This window comes from Panthera onca, chromosome C2 (genome assembly GCF_046562875.1).
Source record: "Panthera onca isolate mPanOnc1 chromosome C2, mPanOnc1 haplotype 2, whole genome shotgun sequence".
In the NCBI taxonomy this organism is placed as follows: domain Eukaryota; kingdom Metazoa; phylum Chordata; class Mammalia; order Carnivora; family Felidae; genus Panthera; species Panthera onca.
Genome location: NC_138347.1, coordinates 78,356,423 through 78,381,001, shown reverse-complemented (window position 1 = coordinate 78,381,001; position 24,579 = coordinate 78,356,423). Strand labels below are relative to the sequence as shown.

At 38.1% G+C, this 24,579-nt stretch overlaps 1 protein-coding gene across 4 annotated transcripts in view; it reads left to right on the top strand.

Annotated features, from left to right (window-relative positions):
- The window catches only part of TP63 (tumor protein p63), a 228,537-nt gene that overhangs the window by 61,982 nt on the left and 141,976 nt on the right, over positions 1-24,579 (top strand). For all 4 annotated transcript variants that reach the window (XM_078453137.2, XM_078453136.2, XM_078453135.2 and 1 more), the window contains exons 2-3: positions 21,564-21,692; positions 22,462-22,594. In XM_078453137.2, coding sequence (XP_078309263.1) covers positions 21,564-21,692; positions 22,462-22,594 — 262 coding nt within the window. The remainder of the gene's footprint in view (positions 1-21,563; positions 21,693-22,461; positions 22,595-24,579) is intronic.

The window sequence follows — 24,579 nt, the reverse complement described above, 5'->3', positions numbered from 1 at the left end:
CAGTAGGGAGATAGGTCGGGATTGGAATTCCTGATTATTTAGCTTAAAGATCAGATATGTATGGAGGAGCACCTGGGTGGCTCAGTTGGCTGAGCATCTGACTCTTGGTTTCAGCTCAGGTCATGATCTCAGGGTTGTGGGATCAAGCCCAGCATCGCACTGAGTGTGGGACTGCTAAGATTCTCTCTCTCCCTCCCCCCCCCCCCCCCCCGCCCCTCTTCCCTGCTTGTGTGTACTCTCTCTCTCTCGAAAAAGAAGAAAATAAATTTTAAAAAAGATATGTATCGAGATGCACAAACCTAGCTCTTAATGTGGGTTTGATGGCCTCTCCATCTCCATCCCTACCCCCACCCATGGGCTCTTAGAGCATTTGATTTATTCTCTGTATTTCTGGCACTTAACACACTGCCTGGCAAGTAATAGGTACTCAGTAAATGTTTGCTGAATGAATGGACAAACTACTAACTTGTTTTAACAAGTGGGGAAGAGCCTGGTTATCAGTGCTTAAGTAAACAATCTACACATGAGCATCTGGTTTTAGGCAGGACTGAAAGCTCGCCTTTGATATTTTCCCTTTGGTCTTTGAGTTCTTGGATAAATAGCTAATTTTCTTGAGGTGAGTCTCCTTCATCTGAAACAAATTTATCTTATCCCAAACCACTAGGAAGCAGTCTTAAATGTGTTCCACCACCCCCAGGGGACTGTTCCAATTACAACTTCACAAAGTCAATCTTCCCATCTCCCTGACTTACTTCCTCTTTGAATTTTGAAAGGAGCAGAGATTGAAGGCTGCCATTAAATAACAAAATATATTTCAAATCTTTCTTTTACAAATATTATAGTTGAATAATTAAATTGCAATTTCATATGTAGAGTTAATTGAGTCAGTTATTAAATTTCTAATATTAGGTATCTTTTTCCTGGAAGTTTTTTACATCCCTTTTCACAATTACAACTAAAGTTCTCATAATCTTTATAATTGCATATTATATTAGTAAACATGCTAAGAATACAATAAGTATAAATCGTTTTTAAATTTTTTAAGAGATTTCACAAATCACTAATTAGGAAATATTTCATCAAGTGAAAAGATTTTGTCCACCATGGTAAGAGTGCTTAAAGCTTTCAAAGTATATTTTTAAAAGTTCTCATTTTTGTGTCACACATCTGAAACTTAAAAGCAATTTGGGTAAAGTGGGTTTCCAACTCTCCAATTTATACAGGATATTTACAGATGCTCAGTGGTATGTTATTGTCACCTGTAGTTAAATTAAAGACACCATGTAATTGGAATTTGTGTGTGATCTAAGATAACAAAGGACTCTCACAAGTTGGAATGTGGAAAAAGGAACAATTTCTAAGTGTTTTCAAGTTCTGGGCTCATCTCTTCCTTGTCATGACATTTTGAAAGGTGCTCATGTTCCCAGGGTTCTGTCCTAACTCTGGTGCTCTGCTTGTCCTGAGAGCCAACTGAGACATATGCAAAGAGACTAACTCTCAGCTTTGGTTCCAGGAGTCATCCCTTCACATAGTACTGGCTCACTGCAGGAATATCAACATTCAAAGAACAAGTACAGAAAAACAAGCAACAGTAAAGAAATCTTGCTTTGCCAGAGTTTTGTTAAGGTGTCTGTTTATAAGTCAGGTGTTTGGAAATCTTGAGAAGTTTCCTTTATGTAAACTTTGGGGCTGTTCGAGTAACTACTTCTCCTATCTTCAAGATTGCTTTCAAGATTCTCTCTCTCGTTGGTGTACACCATAGTCTTTGATAGATTTTCCTTGGTTAGAGATAATCTTTCCAAAGTCCTCTAAGAAGTAAGAGGCCTCTAGATTCTTAGGAGGAAGTATGAATAAAAGAGGTAAATACATGTCAAAGATTTCACTCAGCATGCATCTCAGAACTATGTCAGTTTTACACATGCACAGATACCAGCATCATCTTTTTTTAAAAAAATTGTATCCTGAAATCCAAAACCAAATTAAAAAAAAAAAGTGAAACAAAGAAAAAGATTGGTTGGTATGTGTTCACCAAACGGTTTTATTTTCCACGGTTGACTATATTTTCCAGCTTCCCTTAAAGTAAGATGTGGCCACATGACTTGGTTCTGACCAATGCAATATGGCAGAACTGGCGCTTGCTACTTCCCCACTTCCTAAGATTACTATAAGATCCTTCCCATGCTCTCTCCCTTCCTCTCTTCTCCCTTGTCTCCCCTTCCCTCCTCTCTTCACTTATAGGCTGGATAGAGAGGACCCAGGGGAAATTTTTGAGGCTCTGAAGGATAGCCTGGCCTGGATGGAAGGATTCTGGATCTCGGAGTTTCTACTTATAGAAAAGTTGGACAGTAGAGCTGCATGGAAGTAAATATTCTCCTAAGACTTAATGTGAATGAGAAATACAGTTTGTGGCAATTGTTTTGGGAGTATGTCATTTTTGTCCACTGTAGTTAGCTTTTACTCAAATGTTTGGTGTTTGTTTGTTTGTTTGTTTGTTTATTGGAGAGAGAGTGCATGCGAGCAAGACTGGGGAGAGGCAGAGAGAGAGAGGGAGATGGAATCCCAAGCAGGCTCCACACTTTCAGGTCAGAGCACGAAGCAGGGCTGGATCTCAGCAACACTGAGATCATGACCTGAGCTGAAACCAAGTCAGATGCTCAGCTGACTGAGCCACCCAGGTGCCCCTAGTTATCTTTTACTCTAAAACAAAGATCATGTAGGATATTTTCTGGCCAGCAAGAAGATGAAGTTCTTAGGGAGAATACATTTGGTCTCCTATGAATGTGCTACTTTTTCCTTCAGGAAGTGTGCCTTGTTCAGCAGAAAGACCTAGTAGGTGTATACCTGTCAGCAAAGGATTATTGCAATTACATACAGTCACTGATGGGAAATGATTCTACACCCTTAATAAGGTCACAAGTGCCAAGTCTGAGACCACCCCTGTGGTGGTTTTGGGTCCAGTCATCATGGTATATAAATCTGGTGCTAAAAATCAGAGCAGCTAGCCAGGTAAAGAATTTGGGTACTGTACATAAACCACAAGGATTCTTAGTGTGGAATTCTAAAGATTTATCACTGTATAAATTTCTGTGCAGTGGCTTGGTTTGCTTTTCTTTTGTTAAAAAAATCAAGAGACCATAAAATTGTCTGAGAAATAACTTTAAGTCTCCACAGAACTGAACCATGAACTTCACTGTAACCACCATGACTCATCATTCTCAGGGGATGGGAATTTCACTTTAGACCACAGTTTAGAACAGTGATAACTGTTACCTACCTGTTATTGAGTACCTGCCAGGATCTGGACCGGATACTTTACTCTTACTGCAACATAACACAGTAGGTATTTGTATCCCTATTCTCCAAACGAGGGAAATGGGGTTTAGAAAGCTTATATATAACTCACTCAAAGCCAAACATCTATAGTGTGGCAAAATCAGGATTCCAAAATTCATGTTTCCAATCAGTTCCCAATGCTCCCATTAGGCACCTTTAGAACCTTTGTCTTTAATTATATTAGATACTTCCCTTTAATGTATTATGCTCCCTTTCGTGAAATATATTTTTATTTTCACTTTTCTTGAGAGAGGTCAAACCCCAAGGGATAGCAGATTTGTTCAAGACGATTTTGTTGTAATGAATTTACATTGTAAGATTTTCTTACATTCTCAATTTAAATACATTGTAGAAACAGTATGGTAATTTACACATACTTAGGTTATCCTTCACTCACCTTTGAACTCCAAAATATGGAACCATTCGTTATTCCATGATCACTTCTGTTAAAGAGATGGAATTTACCACTCTCCCTCCGCCCAAACTCAGTACCAACAGTGGATTTGTTTCATTAGAAAAAGAACTTTACAGTTTTCACCTCACTCAACACACTGGAGAAGCCAGAAATCTACAGCACTCACTGCAACAGGACTGAAGGATTTTCCGGTAGCCTGAACTTTATAGCCAAACCTTTGAAAATAACCCAAAATAAAAAGCTATCTTATTCACATTTCTTTCCCATTATGGCACTAATCTATTCTAAAATTTCTCTTCAGTGCATCTACCAATCATAGACCTTGTTTAACAGAGACTTATCAGAATCTCCAAGAATCTTTAGATCCAGTTCATAACCATTTGTTGCAATAACTTGGTAAAACATTTAACTAAAAAATATGGACACACACACCCACACCCATATACACACTGTGTTCTGCCCGTAAGTCACTCCCATGTTTCAGCATCTTTGAAACGAAGAAGTTGTTCTACTGCCATTTAATAACTTTCTGGACACACAAACACACACCTTCATCTGGGCCAATCACAGATCATCTCATAATTAATAATATACTAAATATAATCTTTCACTTGAATCAGATCATTATTCACTTGGGAGTATCATGCTATACTTGTGACAAACTTAATAACTTTGAAAAATAAACAAATAAAGTTGTTTTTGATAACTAAGATGTAGGAAACATAGCTACAGGCAGCAGCTGACCGCTCCTAGGAGAAGGTGGATGAACTGGCAAGTGAAAATTTATATTGTTTTAAACAGCTATGGTTGTAGACTTTTTTTTACACAAATGTTCTAAATTTGCATTTTTTTATGTGCAATGTTGTAATAACATGACCTCACTAACCTGCAGGTCACAGAGAATATCTGAAATCGGGGTTGTAAATATCCTGTTTAAATTAGGTCAGTTTCATTAATCAAAAATAATCATGCTTGTCCAATCCCTAAATTATTTATTGCTTCTGCAAAATCTGGAAATTAGGCCTGAGGAGATCTGTTCTGCACTGGATAAGCCCCATCCTTTAGAGCGGTTTTCTTCTTTTCCTTTTAGCCTGAAATTGAATCCACCCTCCAAAAGTCAGTCGTTACACTGAGCTTACAAAGAGAAGACAGAATTGGTAGTTATGGGGAACATATATGCAAAGGATAGACTTAAGAAATTCATTTATGTGGGAAAAGGAGAAAGCTTGCTCTTTGATGTGCTGTTCCCCTCAGGCTCCGGGAAGCTAAAATTAAAAATTGTTAAAAAACAAAAACAACAAATTGTTAAAGACAGATAATATCATTAAGGGCATGCTTTGATGGAGAGGGGCTACATGTTGGAAAAACAGGAAGTGCTCGTCTACAGAAAAAGAAACTTCAAGGATGCGTCATAAGCATCAACTAGGGGTGGAGCTTAATATCATGGATTACCAACTGTGCAGAGGGAAATTCCAGCGACAGCATTGCAGTGGCCAGAACACCATGCTGCTCCTGTTAGCAAAACCTTCCTCTCATACTTGCTCCTACATCATCCAGTCTAGAACCAGTCTGTGGCATCACTTACCAAAGCTCAGCTCCTTCTGAGCTGTAAATTTCTGAATTCGTTCCTGCAGCAGCCATCACATCCCGTTTGTCTCCTTGATGTTGTGCCCGTACTTCACACTTCCGTAGGTGCTCTCTTAGCATCTAATTTGTTGGAAATCTTCTTATCCCCCCCCCAACTGTTTTTATAAACATTCCAACAACAGACATGCTTACCCATTGCCTCCTTGATAATTTGAAGTATTCATGATTATGCAGTTAAACTTTTATTTCTTAAGTTTTCTTTTAAAATGTCTAGTAGTAAGTGTTACTCATAAATAAGTCTTGTAAAAGGTAAAATAGCAGCTCTTTCTAGCTTGATAGGCCATGTAGTCCTTGCTGCAACTACTCAACTCTGACACTGTGATGTGAGCGGTGCACAGACTCTTCGAAGCAAATAAGCATGGCGGCACTCCAAAATGCTTTACGGAAATAGACGGCAGTTGTTTATGTGGGTAGTTGTTTGTAGACCTCTGGTTTTTTAAAATATTTTAAATTTTATTTATTTATTTTGAGAGAGAGAGTGATTCTGTGTGTGAGAGTGGGGGAGGGGCAGAGAGAGAGGGAGAGGGAGAATCCCAAGCAGGTCAGGGCAGAGCCCCACTCGGAGCTGGATCCCAGGACCCGTGAAATCATTACCTGAGCCGGAATCAAGAATCAGATGCTTAGCCTAATGAGCCACACAGGTGCCCCTATAGACCTCTGTTTTTTTACCTGAGAGTCTTCCATTTTTTCTGGAGCCAGATTTCCCTGGAGAGTCTTTTTCTATGGGATTATGCCTCTCCTTTTCTCTATGAACTGTTCTGGAATCTCCTTGTTTGAAAGGTAGGTAAGTGTCTTAAATATCATCATGCTTCTTATGCCATTAAGCCTATGGCCAGTCGGGGTTGTCTAGGTAGTACAGTGTTCAAAAAGCACAGATCAGGGGCACCTGGGTGGCTCAGTCATTAAGGGTGAGGCTTCGGCTCAGGTCATGATCTGGCAGTTCTATGGGTTCGAGCCCTGCATCAGGTTCTGTGCTGACAGCTCAGAGCCTGGAGCCTGCTTTGGATCCTGTGTCTCCCTCTCTCTCTGCTCATGCTCCCTGTCTCTCTCTCAAAAATAAATAAACATTAATTTTTTTTAAAAAGCACGGATGAAATACAGCTTAAAAGAATTTTCATTTTTTTCATTTGTTTACTTCCATTCTTTTAAATTTCCTTTATTATTTATTTATTTGTTTTTGGTCTTTGGAAGGATGTTAAAGAAGAGCCAGTTTGTAGCCTTGAGTAACACTTTCCTTTCTTATTTACTTTTCTCTCCAGTCTTCATGTTACTCCATTAATCTCTCTTTTGCCAATTACTGCCCAAGCTCCCCTCCCCAGCAAGCTCAATGTATGTTTCATTTTTACCCTTTGTTCTGACTCAGAGCCCTTTATTTAGTAGATTCACTAAAATACCCTTGTTAATTTTTTTTTTTCTTCATTCTTTTTCTCCTTCCTCCAATCCCAGATTCAAAAGTCAAAGAACTAGGGCAAAGAGGAAGATCTTGACCACTGCAGAGCAGATCAAACCCAAGAACATTCCTCAGTTTAATTTTTCATCCTGTCAAATAGTAATTTTATTATTTTTTATTATCATTATTAGTGTAGGTATATTCCAATTACTTGTGGGGGGAAAACACCCACATACTTGTACATACTACCTAGAAAGAGTCTCAGTGTAGGTGGCCTTAGAGGCCATCGTCTCCAACACCTTTAGATGGTGCATCTCCCAAGAAAAAGGGGACTAGAAGCTGGCAGAAAGGGAAAGGGAGAGACTCTGGCTACCATTTCTCTGCTGCACATTCATCAGCCAGCACCTCCTTACAGACTCGGCCATCTCCCACTAAGACAGAGCGAGCAAACAGAAGCCTTCCAAGGCCACACTGCAGTTACCTTATAATCACTGGACAGCTAGAGGATTCATCATCCCTGCCTTCCTGCAGGAGGTGGGACGCTGAGAAATGTGAAAGGTGATTGCTCTCACATGGGGTTGCTCTCAGAGGACTCTGACAGGAAGGACCTTTGTGAAGACCCAGGGGCCTGAACTGAAGCTTGGGCAGCAGTAGTTCTTGGTATAGTAAGGAAGTTTAAAAGAGCCTTTGAAGCCCGGTATTGGTTTGCAGTGGGCAATCTTCACCAGGGATCAGGAAGAGGTTTGCCTAGATGTGCAGTCTGGCGTCAGCTGAATGTAGAAAGAAAGAACTGGGGTTGATTGTGTAACAGTTGAGGAACAATAGGTTTGGGGCCTTCAAATAGAAGAATACTAAAATAGGAAGGAAGCTTAGTGATTAGTAATCCAATTAGCTTCTTTTACATATAGCAGGAAATGAAGCTTTGACTGAAAAAAGGGAATCCCCCAAAGTTACCCAGCGAGTTAGTCCAGACAGAGAAGAAGAATATGGATCTTACTGTCAAGTCAAGTGCTTTTTCCTCTGCATTGTTCTTCATGATTAGAAATAGGGGCGTCTGGATGGCTCCATCGGTTGAGCATCCGACTTGGGCTCAGATTAGGATCTCGCGGTTCGTGGGTTCGAGCTCTGCGTCAGGCTCTGTGCTGACAACTCAGAGCCTGGAGCCCGCTTCAGATTCTGTGTCTCCCTCTCTCTTTCTGCCCCTCCCCCACTCATGCTTGCTCTCTCTCTCTCTCTCTCTCAAAAATGAATAAACATTAAAAAACAAAAAGAAAAGAAATAATAACTTGGTGCAGGATGCAGTGAGAAGCCTCGGGATATTGTACTAAGGTGGGTGAAAGAAAGGTGTAGTGATCCATCTTGCTTTTAAAGGTTCAGCTAGAACTTTGTTTCACAAAGGGGCTTCTTCAAACCACCTGGAAGGTGGCTCCTTGTCTGCCTCACATGCCGGGACTTCCCTCCCTGGGTGTGAGGAGGAGCCAGCTGCCCAGGTGATTCCAGTTTGCTTATCCCCCCCACTAGAGAATCATCAGCCCTGGACACCAATGGTGCTCAACCATGCCGCACATTAGAATCTCTTGTGGAACTTCTGAATTTTTGAATAATACTTCTTCCCAGATCCTATGCTTCAACATTCTGATTTCATTGCTTTGGGGTAGCACCCAGGCATCTCTATTTTCAGCCCTCCCCCAAGTGTCGTAACGTGTAGCCAGATTTAAGAAAAAGGAGGCTAAACGCCCACGAGTTGAAGCCTGGAATGGGGTGATAGCACAGAATTACAGGTGTGAGGACGACTCTAGAGAGATGGGACTGAGCACCAATTAGGTCTGAAGAGTGCTGTTGCTCACAAGGAGAATAGGAAAGCAGGAACAAGAAGCCGGTGGGCCTCTTTGGGAGGGTAATGAGGTTGAAACAGGCTCAGGCATAAGCACTTTGGAAGCCTGATTAAACAAAGACAGCAGTGCGGGCTCAGAAGGAAGTCTGTAGAGATAGATCTACCTACCGGCTCTAGACTGAAGTGCATTTGGATTCCTCACCAAGAAGAAAGGACAAGTGACTCAGAGGAAAGTTTTCTGAATTGGCAGGTAAAGAAAAAATAATAGCGGGGCAGTTCTAGAAGAGAGAACGTGTCTTACCGTCAGCAATTCTAGAGCCTTGGTCCGTCAGATAACAAGGTCAAAAGTCTCCTGTAAAATAAATGATAGGATCTTTGGACCAGAGGGCCTGAGAGATCACTAGGGACAGCCCCCTCACTTCCTAGAGAAGGAACTTGAATCCCAGAGAGGAGCAGAGACTTGACCAGAATCACCTGCAAGCCAGGGTTCTGACCTCTGTCTCTGGGAGAGTCAGCACAGTGTGATAGATAGTTAGGCTCCAGACTCTGGAGCCAGCCGGCTGATTTTGTCGCCCTCACGGACTGAGTGTGTACTTTGAGGAAGTTATTTATGCTCTGTGTGGCTCAGTTTCTTCATCTATAAAATGAGGATTCAAATAGTCAAACTACCATGGATTGTTGATGGATTGAATGAGTTATTATCCATCAAGCATTTAGAACAATGCCTGGCATGTAGGATGTATTATACAATACTAACTGTAATCATTACACCATACTGTTTGATTCAGGTGATAAAAAAGACATTTTAGTGAGCAAGACTGTGATAATGGCTTGCCTATGTGAGGATGGATATTTGGAGAAAATGCAGATTTATCAAGGTGCTACATTTTCGATAAAAGCTTCAAAGGGATTAGAATGTAGGTGATTTCTCAAGCCTTATGCTTTCACATGCAGTTTCTTTAAAGTGCAGATTCTTGGGCCTTATTCCAGATCATCTGAAACAGAATCTTTGGGAGGTAGGGACAGGGACTCTGTATTTTCCAAATGTGGGTCAGGTGGTTCTCTTGAACTTTAAGTGTGACACCGACTGCCCATTGCTGAGGAAGTGGAGTAACCTTCTGAGGTAAGATTTCAAGGCCTTCCCTCTTGCGTGAGATAGGTGCTGTTTCTTTTTTCAACTGTTACAGATATGGAAATTCGGCCTTAGAGACGCAGAATAATCTGCCCATAGCCATTCACTTTGTAATTAACAGACTAGATACTCTCAAACCAAATCCTTCAGACCCCAGATGTCCCATCCTCCCAGTTACCATGTACTCTGGAGGAAGTAAATTACCACTTGGCTTCAGTTTTCTTCTCTGTAAAATGGGATAGTATTGGCATGTACATCATAGGATGTTGTGGAAATAAATGCATGTCAGGCATATCGCAGAATACCTTGCCTACAGCAGCAATCAAATGTTAACTGTTGTTTCTGTAGGGATTGGCATAGTCATGTGTACTCTATTTTCCAAATATTTCCTTCTAGAAGCCTTTGCTTGACACCCACTTGGTGCCTGCTACTGTGTTAGACTACTGAAATAAATGAGGTTCTTATGCCCGAGAGCTACGTCTCCATTGGAAACTGTAAATAAGAAACTGTACTCTAAGACAAGATGTGATCCTGGTCAGAAAGGAACAAAGAGAGCCATACTGTCTTAGTAAAAACAAAATTTCTCTACCAGGAGCCCTTGGGAATATGTCATTCTGGGATGTTGGATTTTCTAGATAAACAAGCATATACTCTTTAAATAGTATTTTAAAAGAATATTGGAAGGTTGATATTTCCGAGCATAAGGCATACTTCACTGTCTTTTTAAACCAAGAATAGTATGTACCATGCAAACTCTTAATGATTCAGGATCACCATTGGGAACCTTTTTATTGGGTTGTCATCATATTGAAGTTCTCAGGAACTTCTGAGGTGTATGTACCTGTCTCTTTATTCTTGTGCTTGTATTTTTTTTTTTCCTAAATTTTTCTCTTTCATTGTTGCAAAACATCCACTTCCTCACAGGAGTCATTGTGATCTATCAGGAAAAAAAAAAAAAAAAAAAAGACTTGGGAATCAATTTGACCTGTATTTGTACACTAACTCTACTAGTCTGTGTGAACAAAGGCCATTCATTCCTTCAACAAATATTTATGAATGCCGTATTATTATGAATTCTGTTATTTATATATGAACATATATGCAAAGATATATGCAAAGATATATTCATGTAAGTTTTTATCTTCAAGAGGCTGTAATGTGGACATTTCTTAATTATTGAGAACTATAGTTTCCTCACGTCTTTAAAGTGGAACTGAGGCAATAGCTAACATGGGAGTGTTGGGAACATGGGGTGGGGTAGTTGGAAAAAGAAACAGATAGGATTCCAGTCCATGAAATCTCTTAATGTTCTCATTCTTTATTCACAAGCATTATGCAGTATTTCTAGGCACTGTTCTAGACCCTGGAGATGCAGCGGTGAACAAACAGTCTGCTCTCATTGAGTTTACATTCTTGTGGGTGAAACTGACAATATATAAGTAAATAGATAATACAGTTTCAGGTAAGTGTCTGAAAATATATACAGAAGTGCAGATAAGATGAACCAAAGATGGCAGAGCCTCTCTCTCTTTCTCCTGCTTCTTTTCACAATGATGCCTATAAATGTGTTGCTCAATAAATAAATCCTTATGATTTATTATTTAAATATCAAACATTACTGCCAGGTAATATCCTTTAACATGTATCATATCCCATTCAGAAAAAAAAAATCTCTAAAATTTAAGGTTTGTTAAACTGCATTTCCTCCCTTTAGCCAATTTGTATGTTTAACAACTTAGAATAAAATTTTAAAAACAAATTATTGAAATAGCCTGGTATAAACAATTCTTATATCAAATGTTAAGGGATTAGGTAAACATGGTAATATGAACTTTATACATGAGACAGACCCTGTAAAAACCCTTTTGCAAAATGGGTAAAGCATGATCAAAGGGAAGTAGAATGAAGGGAACGGAGAAAATGAAGGTGTTTGTGAGGGTCACAAATAACAAGATAATTGATTTTTAATGTTTAAAAACTTCTGTTTTTTATGCCACCAAAATCTTATCTCCTGTTATAATAAAATAAAATGCATCATAAAATTTTTAAGTTAAGCTATTTCAGTACCAAGACTTGGAACAAATGGAGTCAGGGCAGGTGAAAATATATGGTGGCCTTACGTTGAAGGAAATACATAAGATAATTTAGCAAATCGGTAAGGGTGGATGCTCCAAAGAATTTGTTCTTGAAGCTTCCTGCCATAGTGCTTTTTTCTTTAATTTTTACTACTAATTCTTCAGCCCATCACATATACAGCTGATAAACACATTAAATTATTTTGCTATAATTTGTAGATCATATTTAGAATAAAATGTACACATTAGACAAATTTATATTTAAAAAGAACACAGAAAATCTCTTATCACTTAATACAAATGTCACTCCATGTTGCTTTCTTTGGTGGGTTGTCCATCTAATCACTCCTAAGAATGAGGTTCAGAACCTGGATGTGCCATTGACTTTTGGAATGTATGACCTTAACCAGTCTTTTAATCAGCTATTTAACTGATTATCCATGCTATGAATTTCCATGCTATCGTAATACCCATGCTATGAATTTGAGCCATATAAACTTGCTATATTTCACCATTTTTGACCTCTAAAATAATGATTTCATATGGTTCAGATGATACATAGGTCATAATATGACTATCAAATGAGATGTATGTGGAAATAACTTCATACTAGAGTATGTATAACAAATGTGAATCATTATTTATGTAGCAATAAAATATTGACCACTATGTTTCTGAGATATGCTCTAGTAATTGTGTCACCATCCTATATTTAAAATACTAATATATTAATGGAGACAATTAGGCAAGTACATAAATAATTACAATACAAAGTAAAGTATGCACTGAGGCAAGAAAAAATAAGCTTAGACAGGATCTGATGATAATTTACCATCTTCTAGTGTTTAAATATAATAAATGATCAGATAATAGTCTGTAAGTATCCAGGGTGAGGATGCTTGCAATCGTAAGAAAACTGCATCCTAAGAAAACTCCCCTGTAGATTTGTATTTCCCCATAGTCCTTCCAGAACTCGATGCTCATATATCTCAGTCATGGATGCTACACGAACTTCCTATCAGGTCTTCACATTAGTACAAAACTCTAACATATCCAAAGCCTGATGTAATGGTGATTACATTTATTCAAATATCTTCTAAAAATTTTAAATTTTATTTACTTATTTTGAGAGAGAGAGAGAGAGAGAGAGACAGAGAGAGAGAGAGCGAGCAGGGGAGGGGCAGAGAGAGAAGGAGAGAAGGAATCCCAAAAAAGCCTGATGTGGGGCTTGAACTCAGGAACTGTGAGATTATGCCCTGAGCCAAAACCAAGAGTCGGATGCTTAACCGACTGAACCACACAGGCAGCCCCAGATGTCTTCTAAATTGTAATTTGGGAGCAGTTTATAGATATGTTCCTTGTGTGTAAGTTTGTAAGTGTCTATAGTTGCATGCTATAATGTCAAAAATGATATTAGAAGTAAGATGGATTCAAGTCTCCCTTATCATTATCTTCACCAGATGCCAAATTCTAGATTTAAATGGATCAGACTATTAACTGATCAATTTATTATAGGACAGTGATGTTAGATGATGTTTTAGTTTTTTTGTTTTTGTTTTTTGTTTTTTGTTTTTTTTATGTTCATGGATTTAGAGACAGCTCAGTTTACAAGAAGTTTACATTTTTTTATGATTTTATTTATTTATTTTGAGAGAGAGAGAGAGAGAGAGAGCAAGCAAGCTGTGGAGGGGCAGAGAGAGAGGGGGAGAGAGAAGACCAAGCAGGTTCTGCTGTCAGTGCAGAATCCAATGCGGGGCTTGAACTCATGAACTGTGAGATCATGACCTGAGCGGAAACCAAGAGTCAGATGTTTAATTCACTGAGCCTCCCAGGTGCCCCATAGGAAGTTATAATTGCACACTTTCTTCAGAGCATTGCAGAGGGAGCCAGGATGCCTGGGGTTTAGCACGAGATCCCTGTAGGTTTCCTGTGGGACTGTGAATAAAATCCCTGTGAGTTCTTATTTGTAGAAAGTATAGAGGATGAGAAATAAAGCCTTTTTCAGTTTTGTTTTTTGTTTTTGTTCTATAACTCTTTGCTAGAAAGAACCAGGAAAGTAGGAATATGTGTTTTGACTCCCAGCCTCTCATTTGTTAGAGGACCTGGGTATACAATATGGAAACACCATTTCAACATGAGTAAATTACGGTAGAATTAACTAAGGACAGGAATGCTTAAAACATGCCAAATTGAGAAAATAAACTCAAACAATAAACAAAAAAATATGGTGGATGTCTTGGTCCCTTCAGGATGCTATCACAAAATACTACAGCTTGGGTAGCTTATAAACAACAGAGATTTATTTCTTACAATTTTCAATTTTGAAGGCTCTGAAGTCCAAGATCAAGGTGCTGGCAGATTTAGTGTCTCATGAGGTTCCACTTCCTAGTTCATAGATGGCAGTCTTCTCTCTCTGTAATCTCACAAGGAGGAATGGGGAAGAGTGCTCTCTGGGACCTCTATTATAAGGGCATGAATCCTATTCATGAGGACTCTATCATAATGACCTGATCATCTCCTCAAAGCCCCACCTAAAAATACTATGACTCTGGAGATTAAGTTTCAACTTATGAATTTTGGAGGCAACACAAATATTTAGTGTATTGCAGTACCTTTTTTAGGTGTGCTGAGCTTTGTACTAGATGTTAGTAAATGTGAAGAATGTGACCTGGGGGAAGATGGTGGAGTATAAGAGGTTATAATTTGAAAAGACTTGCTGAAAAAAAATAACGTGTAAGGTACAGCTAGCTGAATAATTTGGAAAAGAGGGTCTGTCCAAAGGAATAAAAAGGACGAGGGATGAGGTCTAATTAGATTTTGCCCAGGGTACGAAGATGAGCGATTATGAAATCTGAGTCAGGAAAGGAGTAGCCTGATAGAATACTGTTTGGGGAAGATTGATGATCACACAGAAGTTAGAAGAGATTGCTGACCAATGACATGATAGCAGCAGGAAGGTTCACTGGGATGGGGGTGTGAGAGATCGGGGTTACAGCCAGACAAATCATTGCCTGGAGGCAGCAATTGGTTAGAATAGAGACTGGGGCACAAAATATCGACTTTAGATGACTTGGTACTTGAGAGAAGAAAAGATCACTATCTCAGAGTTAACAACTGGTGAGTTGACCCTAGATATATGTAGACTTTGATGGGAGAATTGGGAGTTCGGGGTGCACAGTAAAAGGTTATGGCAGAAGCAAGCTGTGGGCAATCAGGTCTTCAGACAGGTGGTAGTGGGAAGGGAAAAGGTGTCTGAAGATGAAAAGGAACTCCACTAATTATGGCAGAATGGAGGATAAATGGATATTGACAGATACAAAAGAGATTTTCTTAAGAATACAGTTTATCAGTTCAACCATAAAATTAAAAAAATTATATATATATATATACACACAATATCTATACAATATATACAATTTGTATACGATGTATATACACTGTATACAATGTATATACATCATATACAATGTATATACACAATGTATATACATTGCATGCAATGCACATATACAATGTATATGTACAATGTATGTACATTGTATACAATGTATACTATGTATATATACAATGTATATACATTGTATACAATGAATATATACTACATATATATATATATATATATATATATATATATATATATATATGCTCTAAATGCATTTTATCCATGTGAGTTTTCTTTGCTGGAAGTGAAGTTGATATATGGGTTTGACTCTGGGATTAATATAAAGGTAAGGAACAGACTGGTCATTTTTCAACATGAAGTTGAAAAGGAAAGATTTCCATTTAATGAAGAAAAGATGTTAATGTACCTTATTTAGATTATATGAGTGAGTTTCTGGACTTTGACATATATCTAAAGCATATGAATAAATTTACTCCTCCAGGGCTCTTGGGCACCGTTGTGTGCAATGATTAGGCAATTTATTAAAGAGCATCAAGGTGTTCTTCAGCATCCTTTAAACTAAGTATGACAATTAATAATCAGAGTGGTTATAATAGCAGAGTAAGCTGAAAATGCAGGATTGCTTCTGAACTAAAAATAAAAATGGCATTATGTGATTTGGAAAACTCCTGAGGCCAACTGGAAGACTTGTTTGGGGGAAGGTCCAGAGAGGTTAAGCAATAATTTGATGGATTGGTAGGTTGGATGGATGGATATACAGAAGAAGTCATGTTCAGAGTTTTAAATCACTTTTATCTGAGAATTGGGAACAATCCCATAGGTTTTGACTGCTCAAGTCCCCTTGGAAAACAATAGTGACCTCAGCTGTTTTTTCTTACATGACATTTTAGAGTCAGCTCTTACCAATATTGAGAATCTTCAGAAAGGCCAAATGTTCTGTCAATATCATTCATTGGTCAGTATGCGTTTTCTCACATCATTTCCTGCTCACTTGGAAGAAAAGGGGTAATGATTGTGATGAGACAGAGTTGGTAGGATTTTTGTTATTTTACAGAAAAAAAAATTCTAACTATAAAAACTTTTATTATGAATGAAAATTAGAACCATATATATATATTATATATATATAAAGCATGAGCATTATTATATATGTATATTATATATGCATATATGTATATTATATATAATATATATATATAATTTAATAAAGCATGCACTTTGAAGTCCTACAATCTTAAATTTAGGGCTCAGCATTATTAACTAATTAAGTAACTAAATAAAGCCCAGCTCTATCATTTACTAGCTGAGTGAACTTGAACAACTTCCTTAACCTCTCTGAGCCTAAAAGTGTCATGTGGAAAACTGGAAAAGCAGGCCCGGTGATGTGAAATCCTGTCATAATCAATGGCAATCCTTTTCTGCCAATCACCAGGCAAATAGAGCACAAACCGAAATGAATGTTCCATGTTGGCTTTTCTGCCCTTCAGAAGATCCCAGTCCAGAGGGAAATTAAGAGCACATAAGGTTATGACAGAGGGTAAAAATTAGGCAAACATTGAAGGTGTTCTATTTCTGACACTAAACTATGAAAAACTTTCAAAAAAACAACATACATGTCTCATTCATCAATAAATCCCCACATAGCTTTTCACATAATACTCAATATATGTATTATTGAGTCTTTTGCACATAAATAGTTCACTAAAGTACATTATTAGGTAAGTGTAGCAATAAATTCACACAGGATTTTTTAATAATCTGAGTAATTTCCCTACATTATTTTTTTAAAAAGGTTTTCAAGAACATAGATAATAGTAAAATAATTAGGAAGTTATCAGGTTTGAGTATTTATTATCTTTGCTTTTAACATTATTTAAAGTTTAATACTTTGTAATAAATTATAATAATGACTATGTTTAAATACTGGCTTGAAAAAATTCCAGAATATTGAACAGTCTGCTTTCATTAGCCAGTGCTCTAGCACAACAGTGGATCTAGGCTAAGTTTTTAGGGTATCAGCCTCAGTTTCCTTGTGAAAATAGATAGCAAGTCTAGACAGTGTTTAAGGGCAAGTGACTTTGACATTCTATGTGGTCCCCAAAGATTTAGATTCATGTGTGACCCCATCTTTCCATGTGTTGGCACAGTTCCTCAGGGGGCACTCCAGATCTGCTTTTCTGGTGTTCTCCGTGCCACATTCTGTCTCTATACCAGAAGGAGTGACACCCTGTCAAGGGAGCCTTTGAATCAGGAAGTCGAGGAACAGCCAATCAGCTTCTTTTCTGATCTGCATCACTACCAAATGCTGTTTTGTTTTGTTAAGTGAATTAGAGGATGTTGGTATACAATCAAGTATAGTCCTACTCTCATAGTTTTAAGTATGGATGCTCTAAAGGGGAGTAAAGAGGCTTTAAATATCCAGAAAATGCTAAGTATGGGAACTGTTCCAAGAGGCCAAGGGTTGGGCAATTCATGATGAAAATTTGTGTCTGATGATTCAATTTATTTTTCCTGGACTGTGGGTAAAGACTTATGTTGAGTACAATATAGCTGGGGTGAACTGGTTCTTTTTAGATTTCACTTTTTCCACCTATTAAATAAGAAAAAGTAGGCTAGATGGTCTCAGAGATCTATTAATTCTAAAATCCATCTATAATATTAAGGTTGTTTGGAACTCTGAAATATTAGATTTGGAGATTTTCAGGAGTGCTGAAAGAAACTTAATGTAAGAGATGTGAACGACGACTCCTGGGGCAGAAAAGAAAAAAGCAAGAGAAAATGCAAACTGTTGGTGGATACCTCTTGGGGTTTTCAGCTCACTTCTACAGAGTAGGGTTCCTTTTTTTGTTTTTTTTGCTGAGTTAATACTAAGAGCACAGGGTATTTAATCCACAAAAAACAAGCTGAAAAGAAAAAAAAAAGTGACTTGAGGCTTCCTGTCTGTGGGTGTGACTGGTTTGACAAACCCCCTTGAACACAGTGATTGTTCCATGAGTAAATTGACACTGAGATTCATCCAGAGACAAAGCCTCTGAAGATAGGTAGGGTTTACCTCACTCTTCCTGCCCTATGGCACTGGCTGATCTCCTTCCTTCCTGTCAATAATATTTTACATCTTTATTCAGAGACCTGGAATCAATTCTGGATTTGCACAGGAGAGACGGTGAAGATCCTCTAACTTAGACCACTGATTTTCTAAATCACTGTAACAGAACCTGTTCTTCAAATGGAATCTTGCTTGGAACACTACTATACATAAGGCAAAAGCCAAACTTCTTGGTGTTAAGAAGGAGGAGCGTCTGGACTCCTATCAATATGGCCATTTCTTTACATCTGGTGAACACACGGAGGCACCGGAAACCCTAGAGTTTCATGCAACCAATTTGAAAACTGCTGATGTATTCCAAACCTCACTCTCAACTTTTGTCGTAAAGTCACCGTAAAGCTTGAGGTCTTGGGGGAGGGATGAAAGGAGAGGGGCTATTGCCCTATTCAATGTCAATAAAGGTGATCTAGGAGAGAAAAGAGAGGCGATGGCGAGCATTTTATGGTGAAAGAACACAGAAAGAGAAAGAACAGTTTGAACTGGAGAGAAATGAGGGGATAATTCAGGTTTAATAACTTTTGTGTGACACTTTTACAGCTTCCACGGGCCTTTCAAATATGCTATTTAATTAGTTCAATTCAGCAACTCTTTCCTGGATACACATTTTGTAATACCTGACCTAATCCAACCCAGGCACCAGGCACTGTATACAAAATAGGTAGCACATTATTTCAACCACCTGGTAAAGGAAGCATAGTTGAAGATACAAAGAGGCTAAGTAAATTGACCATGTCCTTAAAGTGTGACAATGGTAGAGCTAAAATTTGAACCCAAGTCTGTCTCACTTCAAAACCCATGTTCCTTCCACTCCAATCTCAAGGAAATATAAAATTGAAAGGGATACAAAGAGATATGGACGTTGCCTTCAAGTTACTTAAAATTCTCTACACTCGATTGTTGTCCAAGGAAAGTAGGGTGAATTATCATTGATGAGCTGCAACTGAAGGCCAAGAAAGTTTGGAGAAGGAAGATTATAGTTCAAGTGAAGGACTGGGAAATGCCTTGTGGGGAGGAGATCATTGAGGACTGGGTGGGTGTCTGTGAGGCAGCAGAGCTGAGGCGACTGTCCCTGTGTCACAGTCAAGGAAGCTGAAGCTCAGAGACTTGCCCGCGGTTTTGCAGCTGGTTAGTGGGGACAGCAGAAATATAGGGAAGGTCTTTAGGTGTCAGAGAGTGACTAGAGGGAAAATATGAATGTAACATAAGCAAGGTCTGATTTAGCCTTTTGCCAGTAGTTCAGTTTGTGGCCGTCTTCTCCATCCCCATTTCTGCTAGCATCCTCTTGTCTTACCTGGACTGGTGCAACCACTTTGCCCATAAACTGATGTGCTCGAAATCTTTCCTTCATGCAGCTTCCAGATTTCTCAGTACAAAACATATTCTGACTGGCAACCTCATGCTTAAAACCCTTTAAGGCGGTAGAGGTGGATATGCTTACCTACACATTTAATACAAAATTTGTGCAGAAAGAAATCCATCCGTAACTCATGCATGGATGCATGTGTGCACACGAGTATAAGTAAAACTGAGAATTTCTGAATAAGATCAGTGAGTTGTAGCAGTGTCCATATCCTGGTTGGAATATGTTTGAACGGTTTTGTAAGTTGTTGTATACCATTGGGAGAGCAGCATATAAGGTGCATGGACTCTTTCTGTATTTAAATCTATATTTATCTCAAAATTAAAAGTTAATTTTAAAATGTGTTGCAAAACCTGAAAGTATTGAAATATTTAAGCTTTCTTTAAACATAGCATATGATTTTCTTCTCCTCTCTCCAGTTCCGTTTTCCAGTGTTCTTTGCCCTAAATCTTATACTCTACTAACATAGAGTTTTTTGCAATTTTCTCACATACACCAAATGATTTTCCATTTTAGGATTTTGTCTATGCTGTCGCCATAGACTGCTCACTCATATTATTAATCCCTACCTGGCATAGCGAATTTCTTCTCCTTCTTTAAGGCTCTTTCTTTGATCCCTTAGATGAGCTGATATATTTTATCTTTGTACTTTCATAGCATTATACATACTCTATTTATTAGAGGTTTGGTTTCCTGTCTTACTTTCTATACATTGATCTTCTAGAGATGACACTGTTTTATTTGCTTTTTATTTTCAGTGGCCTTTATTCTTGCTAGTAAATAATAGATGCTCATAATGTGTTTAACTTGAGTAAATGAATGTATTTCTCCTTACAGGTTGGAAATTATCAACAATAAATCCAATGCTATTATCTTCTGTTATGTAACAAGCTCAGAGTATTCATTTGCAAATTTAAGATGATTGACTATCTTAGTACACTATTTATTAACACTTTATGATATTAAAAGTAATGATGAAGAGTTTAGCTAATTTCTTCCTGGGGTAAAATTAGTCTACTGATAGTCACAATGAATCACATACTAAGATGATCTGTGTAGATAATATGCCGACTGGAGACAGCATCATCTGAGAAAGCTGATATTTTCCTCCACATTATATAGGGATCAAGGTTATTTTTTTTTAAGTAAAGGCAAACGTGGGGATCCAGCAACAAAATGGAGCAAACAGAAATAATACTCACTTGCAACGTATTCAGATGTTTAGTCTGAATACTTAATCCTTTAGTCTAACATAGAATTTTACGTTCCAATTAACAACCACCCACATACACATCAAGGTAGGTTAACTGGTGATTAAAATTTTTAAAAAAGTAGAAAAAACTAGGTTCAGAGGTTTGAGTTTATTTTCCCTGGGCACAATGCTGAGATGGTAGTTATGAGAGAGGTGATTTTGCTGCAGGTGAAATTTAAATTTTCTAAACGCCTCTCTGTTTTCTGATCCTACTTTTTACCTGCTGGAGGCAGAATGGGCAGATAATCAGTTGAGTCATTTTAAAACAAGTTTAATAATAGGTCACCCTGGCTGTCAGACTTAATGAGGGAATGTTTATTTTCTTTTTGAAATCTTCAGAGCATTGATGCTGGATAGTGGAAGTGTAGAGTGTTAACAACATTATTAGTTACAGAATAACTTGATAGAAGATGTGATTGTCTAACTGTATGGCAAAATGGGATCCATGACATTGCCCAAAGAAACGCCACTCATGCAACTTGTAAAATTCGCTGTACCTGCCTGCGTGGTTCTGCAAATGCACTTGAGTTATTCTTGATTGAGTATGCTTTAGTTTAAATACTCAATATCCTAAATACAGAGACTATAATTCTAGTTTCATTTTTGTTCTTTTAAGGTTCGTAGAAACCCCAGCTCATTTCTCTTGGAAAGAAAGCTATTACCGATCCACTATGTCCCAGAGCACACAGACAAGTGAATTCCTCAGTCCAGAGGTCTTCCAGCATATCTGGGATTTTCTGGAACAGTAAGTATCAAGTAAACACAAAATATTGTACTTAAATTATTATAAATGGGCAAATGCAGATTATAAAAATATTGCTTACTATGACGTGCTCCTAAAATCAATAAAAATCAGTCAATATTGTTGGAAAAATGTATTTCCTCCAATAGTATTTCTGTGTCAAAATTCAGTGCAGATTTATTCAGTTTATAATACTGAATGAAGATCATTATTGCAAGGTGGTATAATTTTGGAGTGTAATTTTGGCCTCCTGACTACCTCCAAATAGGTTCCCCAATGGCTCCCTTGATATTCAAAATCTGTTCCTTTGGCTTAAAGACTCTTAGTTGCTGGTATAATACAAATACCCCCTGAACAGGTAAAACACTAAATTTTGTTGGTCATTTAGGCCCTGCTAGGAAAATGATTATTGTCTTTATTGAGTTTGGATAAGTGAACAATTTAAGAGGAAATACCAGAGCACTTGGTACCCTAAGGGATGGGGTATAAAATACTAAGTTCCTGATACATCCTTTCTCTCCCACATCCACCCAGCAATTCTCTGACAAGGGTAAGGATCATGATTCCCATTTTATGAATAGGATTTAGATTTGAACTGCCTGAGATTACACATACGGCATGTGGTTGAGCCACGATTCAAACCTAGAGTTTCTGACTCCAACCAATGAGCACTGCCATCTTTGAAACTGAGAGAGCTCACTGTTATCCCCTGGGTTCTTGTGTTTTAGTCCCATTCCCTGCCTAACACCCTTTTGTTTGTCCTTTATTATAGGCCTATATGTTCAGTTCAGCCCATTGACTTGAACTTTGTGGATGAGCCATCAGAAAATGGTGCAAGAAACAAGATTGAGATTAGCATGGACTGTATCCGCATGCAGGACTCAGACCTCAGTGACCCCATGTGGGTGAGTGGCAGGAGATTCTCCTATAATCTGTGGGCCATGCTATCCACATCTCTGTTAAATCTCTGTATTTCATGGCATATGAGAAGGCAGGTGGCTCTGAATGGGCTAGGCCATTGGGCAGAAAGTCAGTGCGGTCAGTAGAGAAAATTAAGCATTTGTGGATTCTCTTCATCAACTCTGCCTACTGCATGTGCTTCTTCCACTAGTGTGGGAAATTTGGGCTGGGAATAATCCCTTACATCCTTTATCTGAATCTTTCCTCATGTCTTTCCCAGTTTTGGAAGGATGATACCAGTCCAAGGTTTTATAGGGGGAAGAGACAGTTAGAGTCCGAGTCTAGATCTAAATTCTATCCAAATTCTGTCTATACTAGGGCAGGATGGAACTCTTCTTCTTTAATGAGGGAGGAGAAAGTAAATTCAATGTGAAGACACAAGTTTAAGTACCTAGTAATAGAACAAGGGGAAAGAAGGTAAATAATACATAAAATAGGTGGTTTTTGTTTTTTGACTTTTGTTTTCTTGGCTTTACCACTGAGTCACTAGTGACCTTAGGCCTCAGTTTCTCATACAAAGGAGTGTAATGGGTTAATAATAATAAAAGACACTTATCCTAAATGTTTGGATGAAATTTTCTGTATTTGTGCAGTACATCGTGCTAGTGGGCTTGTTTTGTTTTGTTATTTTTTAAATGATTATTCACCGTACAAATTCTGTTGCCTTTCCTGTAAACACACACACACACACCCAAACAAACAAACCCTTCTAGAAAAATAGGCCAAAAACAAAAGGTAGAGAAAAGGTGGATATTTCATAGAACACATGTGGGCATGATCTTGGAAATCACTTTAAAAATACCTTGCCTTGCCTTTCTGATAGAAGATGTTTCTGGAATTTTCACTCTGTGTGTGTGTGTGTGTGTGTGTGTGTGTGTATTCATCTGCATTGTACTTCTTTCTTTCTTTGGATTGTACTTTTTTTTTTTATATTGGATGAAGGTGTGTCGGGAAAGGGAAGAGGGAACAACCAAAAATATGAAGTTGTAACTTTGTGGTTACACTGATGTTTTGTCACTAAGTTGATGAAAAGAAAATGCAATTCTTCAGTGGCCTCTTCCATTCTAGTATCAATACACTTTTCAGTTATCTTTGAGCTAGTGAAAGGAGACTGATGGATAAATCTAAGGCAGGTCACCCAAGGCCTTGGAATGTATTATAATTAAACATAAATGGGGGAAATTCTTATACGACAGTGGCTTCGAAATTAGGATATCCCCAATTCACTGAATAACATCACCTCTTGCTAGGTAGTGCGAGCCTAGGCAAACTTATCTTTGTATGTTCTCTCTGGGGATTTTCTGTTCTGATTCCTGGGCTCATAAAAGTGAGCAAATTTATATAAAGCTTAAAATGGAGAATCAAGCCTTTTTATTTACAGTTTCGACTGTCATTTCACACACTTTCACACACTGTAGCATGTGATTTTTTTAATGTGTCATGCTGTTTACTTCATTATATTATTAAAAATTTTGTCCTTAGGAACATCTTGGGTTTTTTATTGAGGGGGTGGGAGGTTGATTTTTTCCCCCTCTACCCAATTCCTATCTACCCCTCAACAACCGTGTATTCTATCTTCTCTGGGAAAATTTCTATATCACCATTCTTCACCATATAGCAGAGACCATTCCTCTGAGGCAACTGAGGTATATTTTTAGTCCTATTACATATTATAAAATATTATCATTGTTTATTTCTCTGTCTCTCAAGGGGACAGGGGCCATATTTTGTCATGCTCAGTATTTGTTTCAATATATGTCTCATAATAGACCCTCAGGAAATTTTGAAGTCATAAGAAATGAGATTTGGAAGTTATCTATAAAGTCCAAAAGTTCTTTTTCAAGCAGCCCTGTCCAAAAGAAGTTTCTTTCAATGATGTAACTGTTCTATATTCTGTATTGTTCAATGCAGTAGTCACCAGCCACATGTA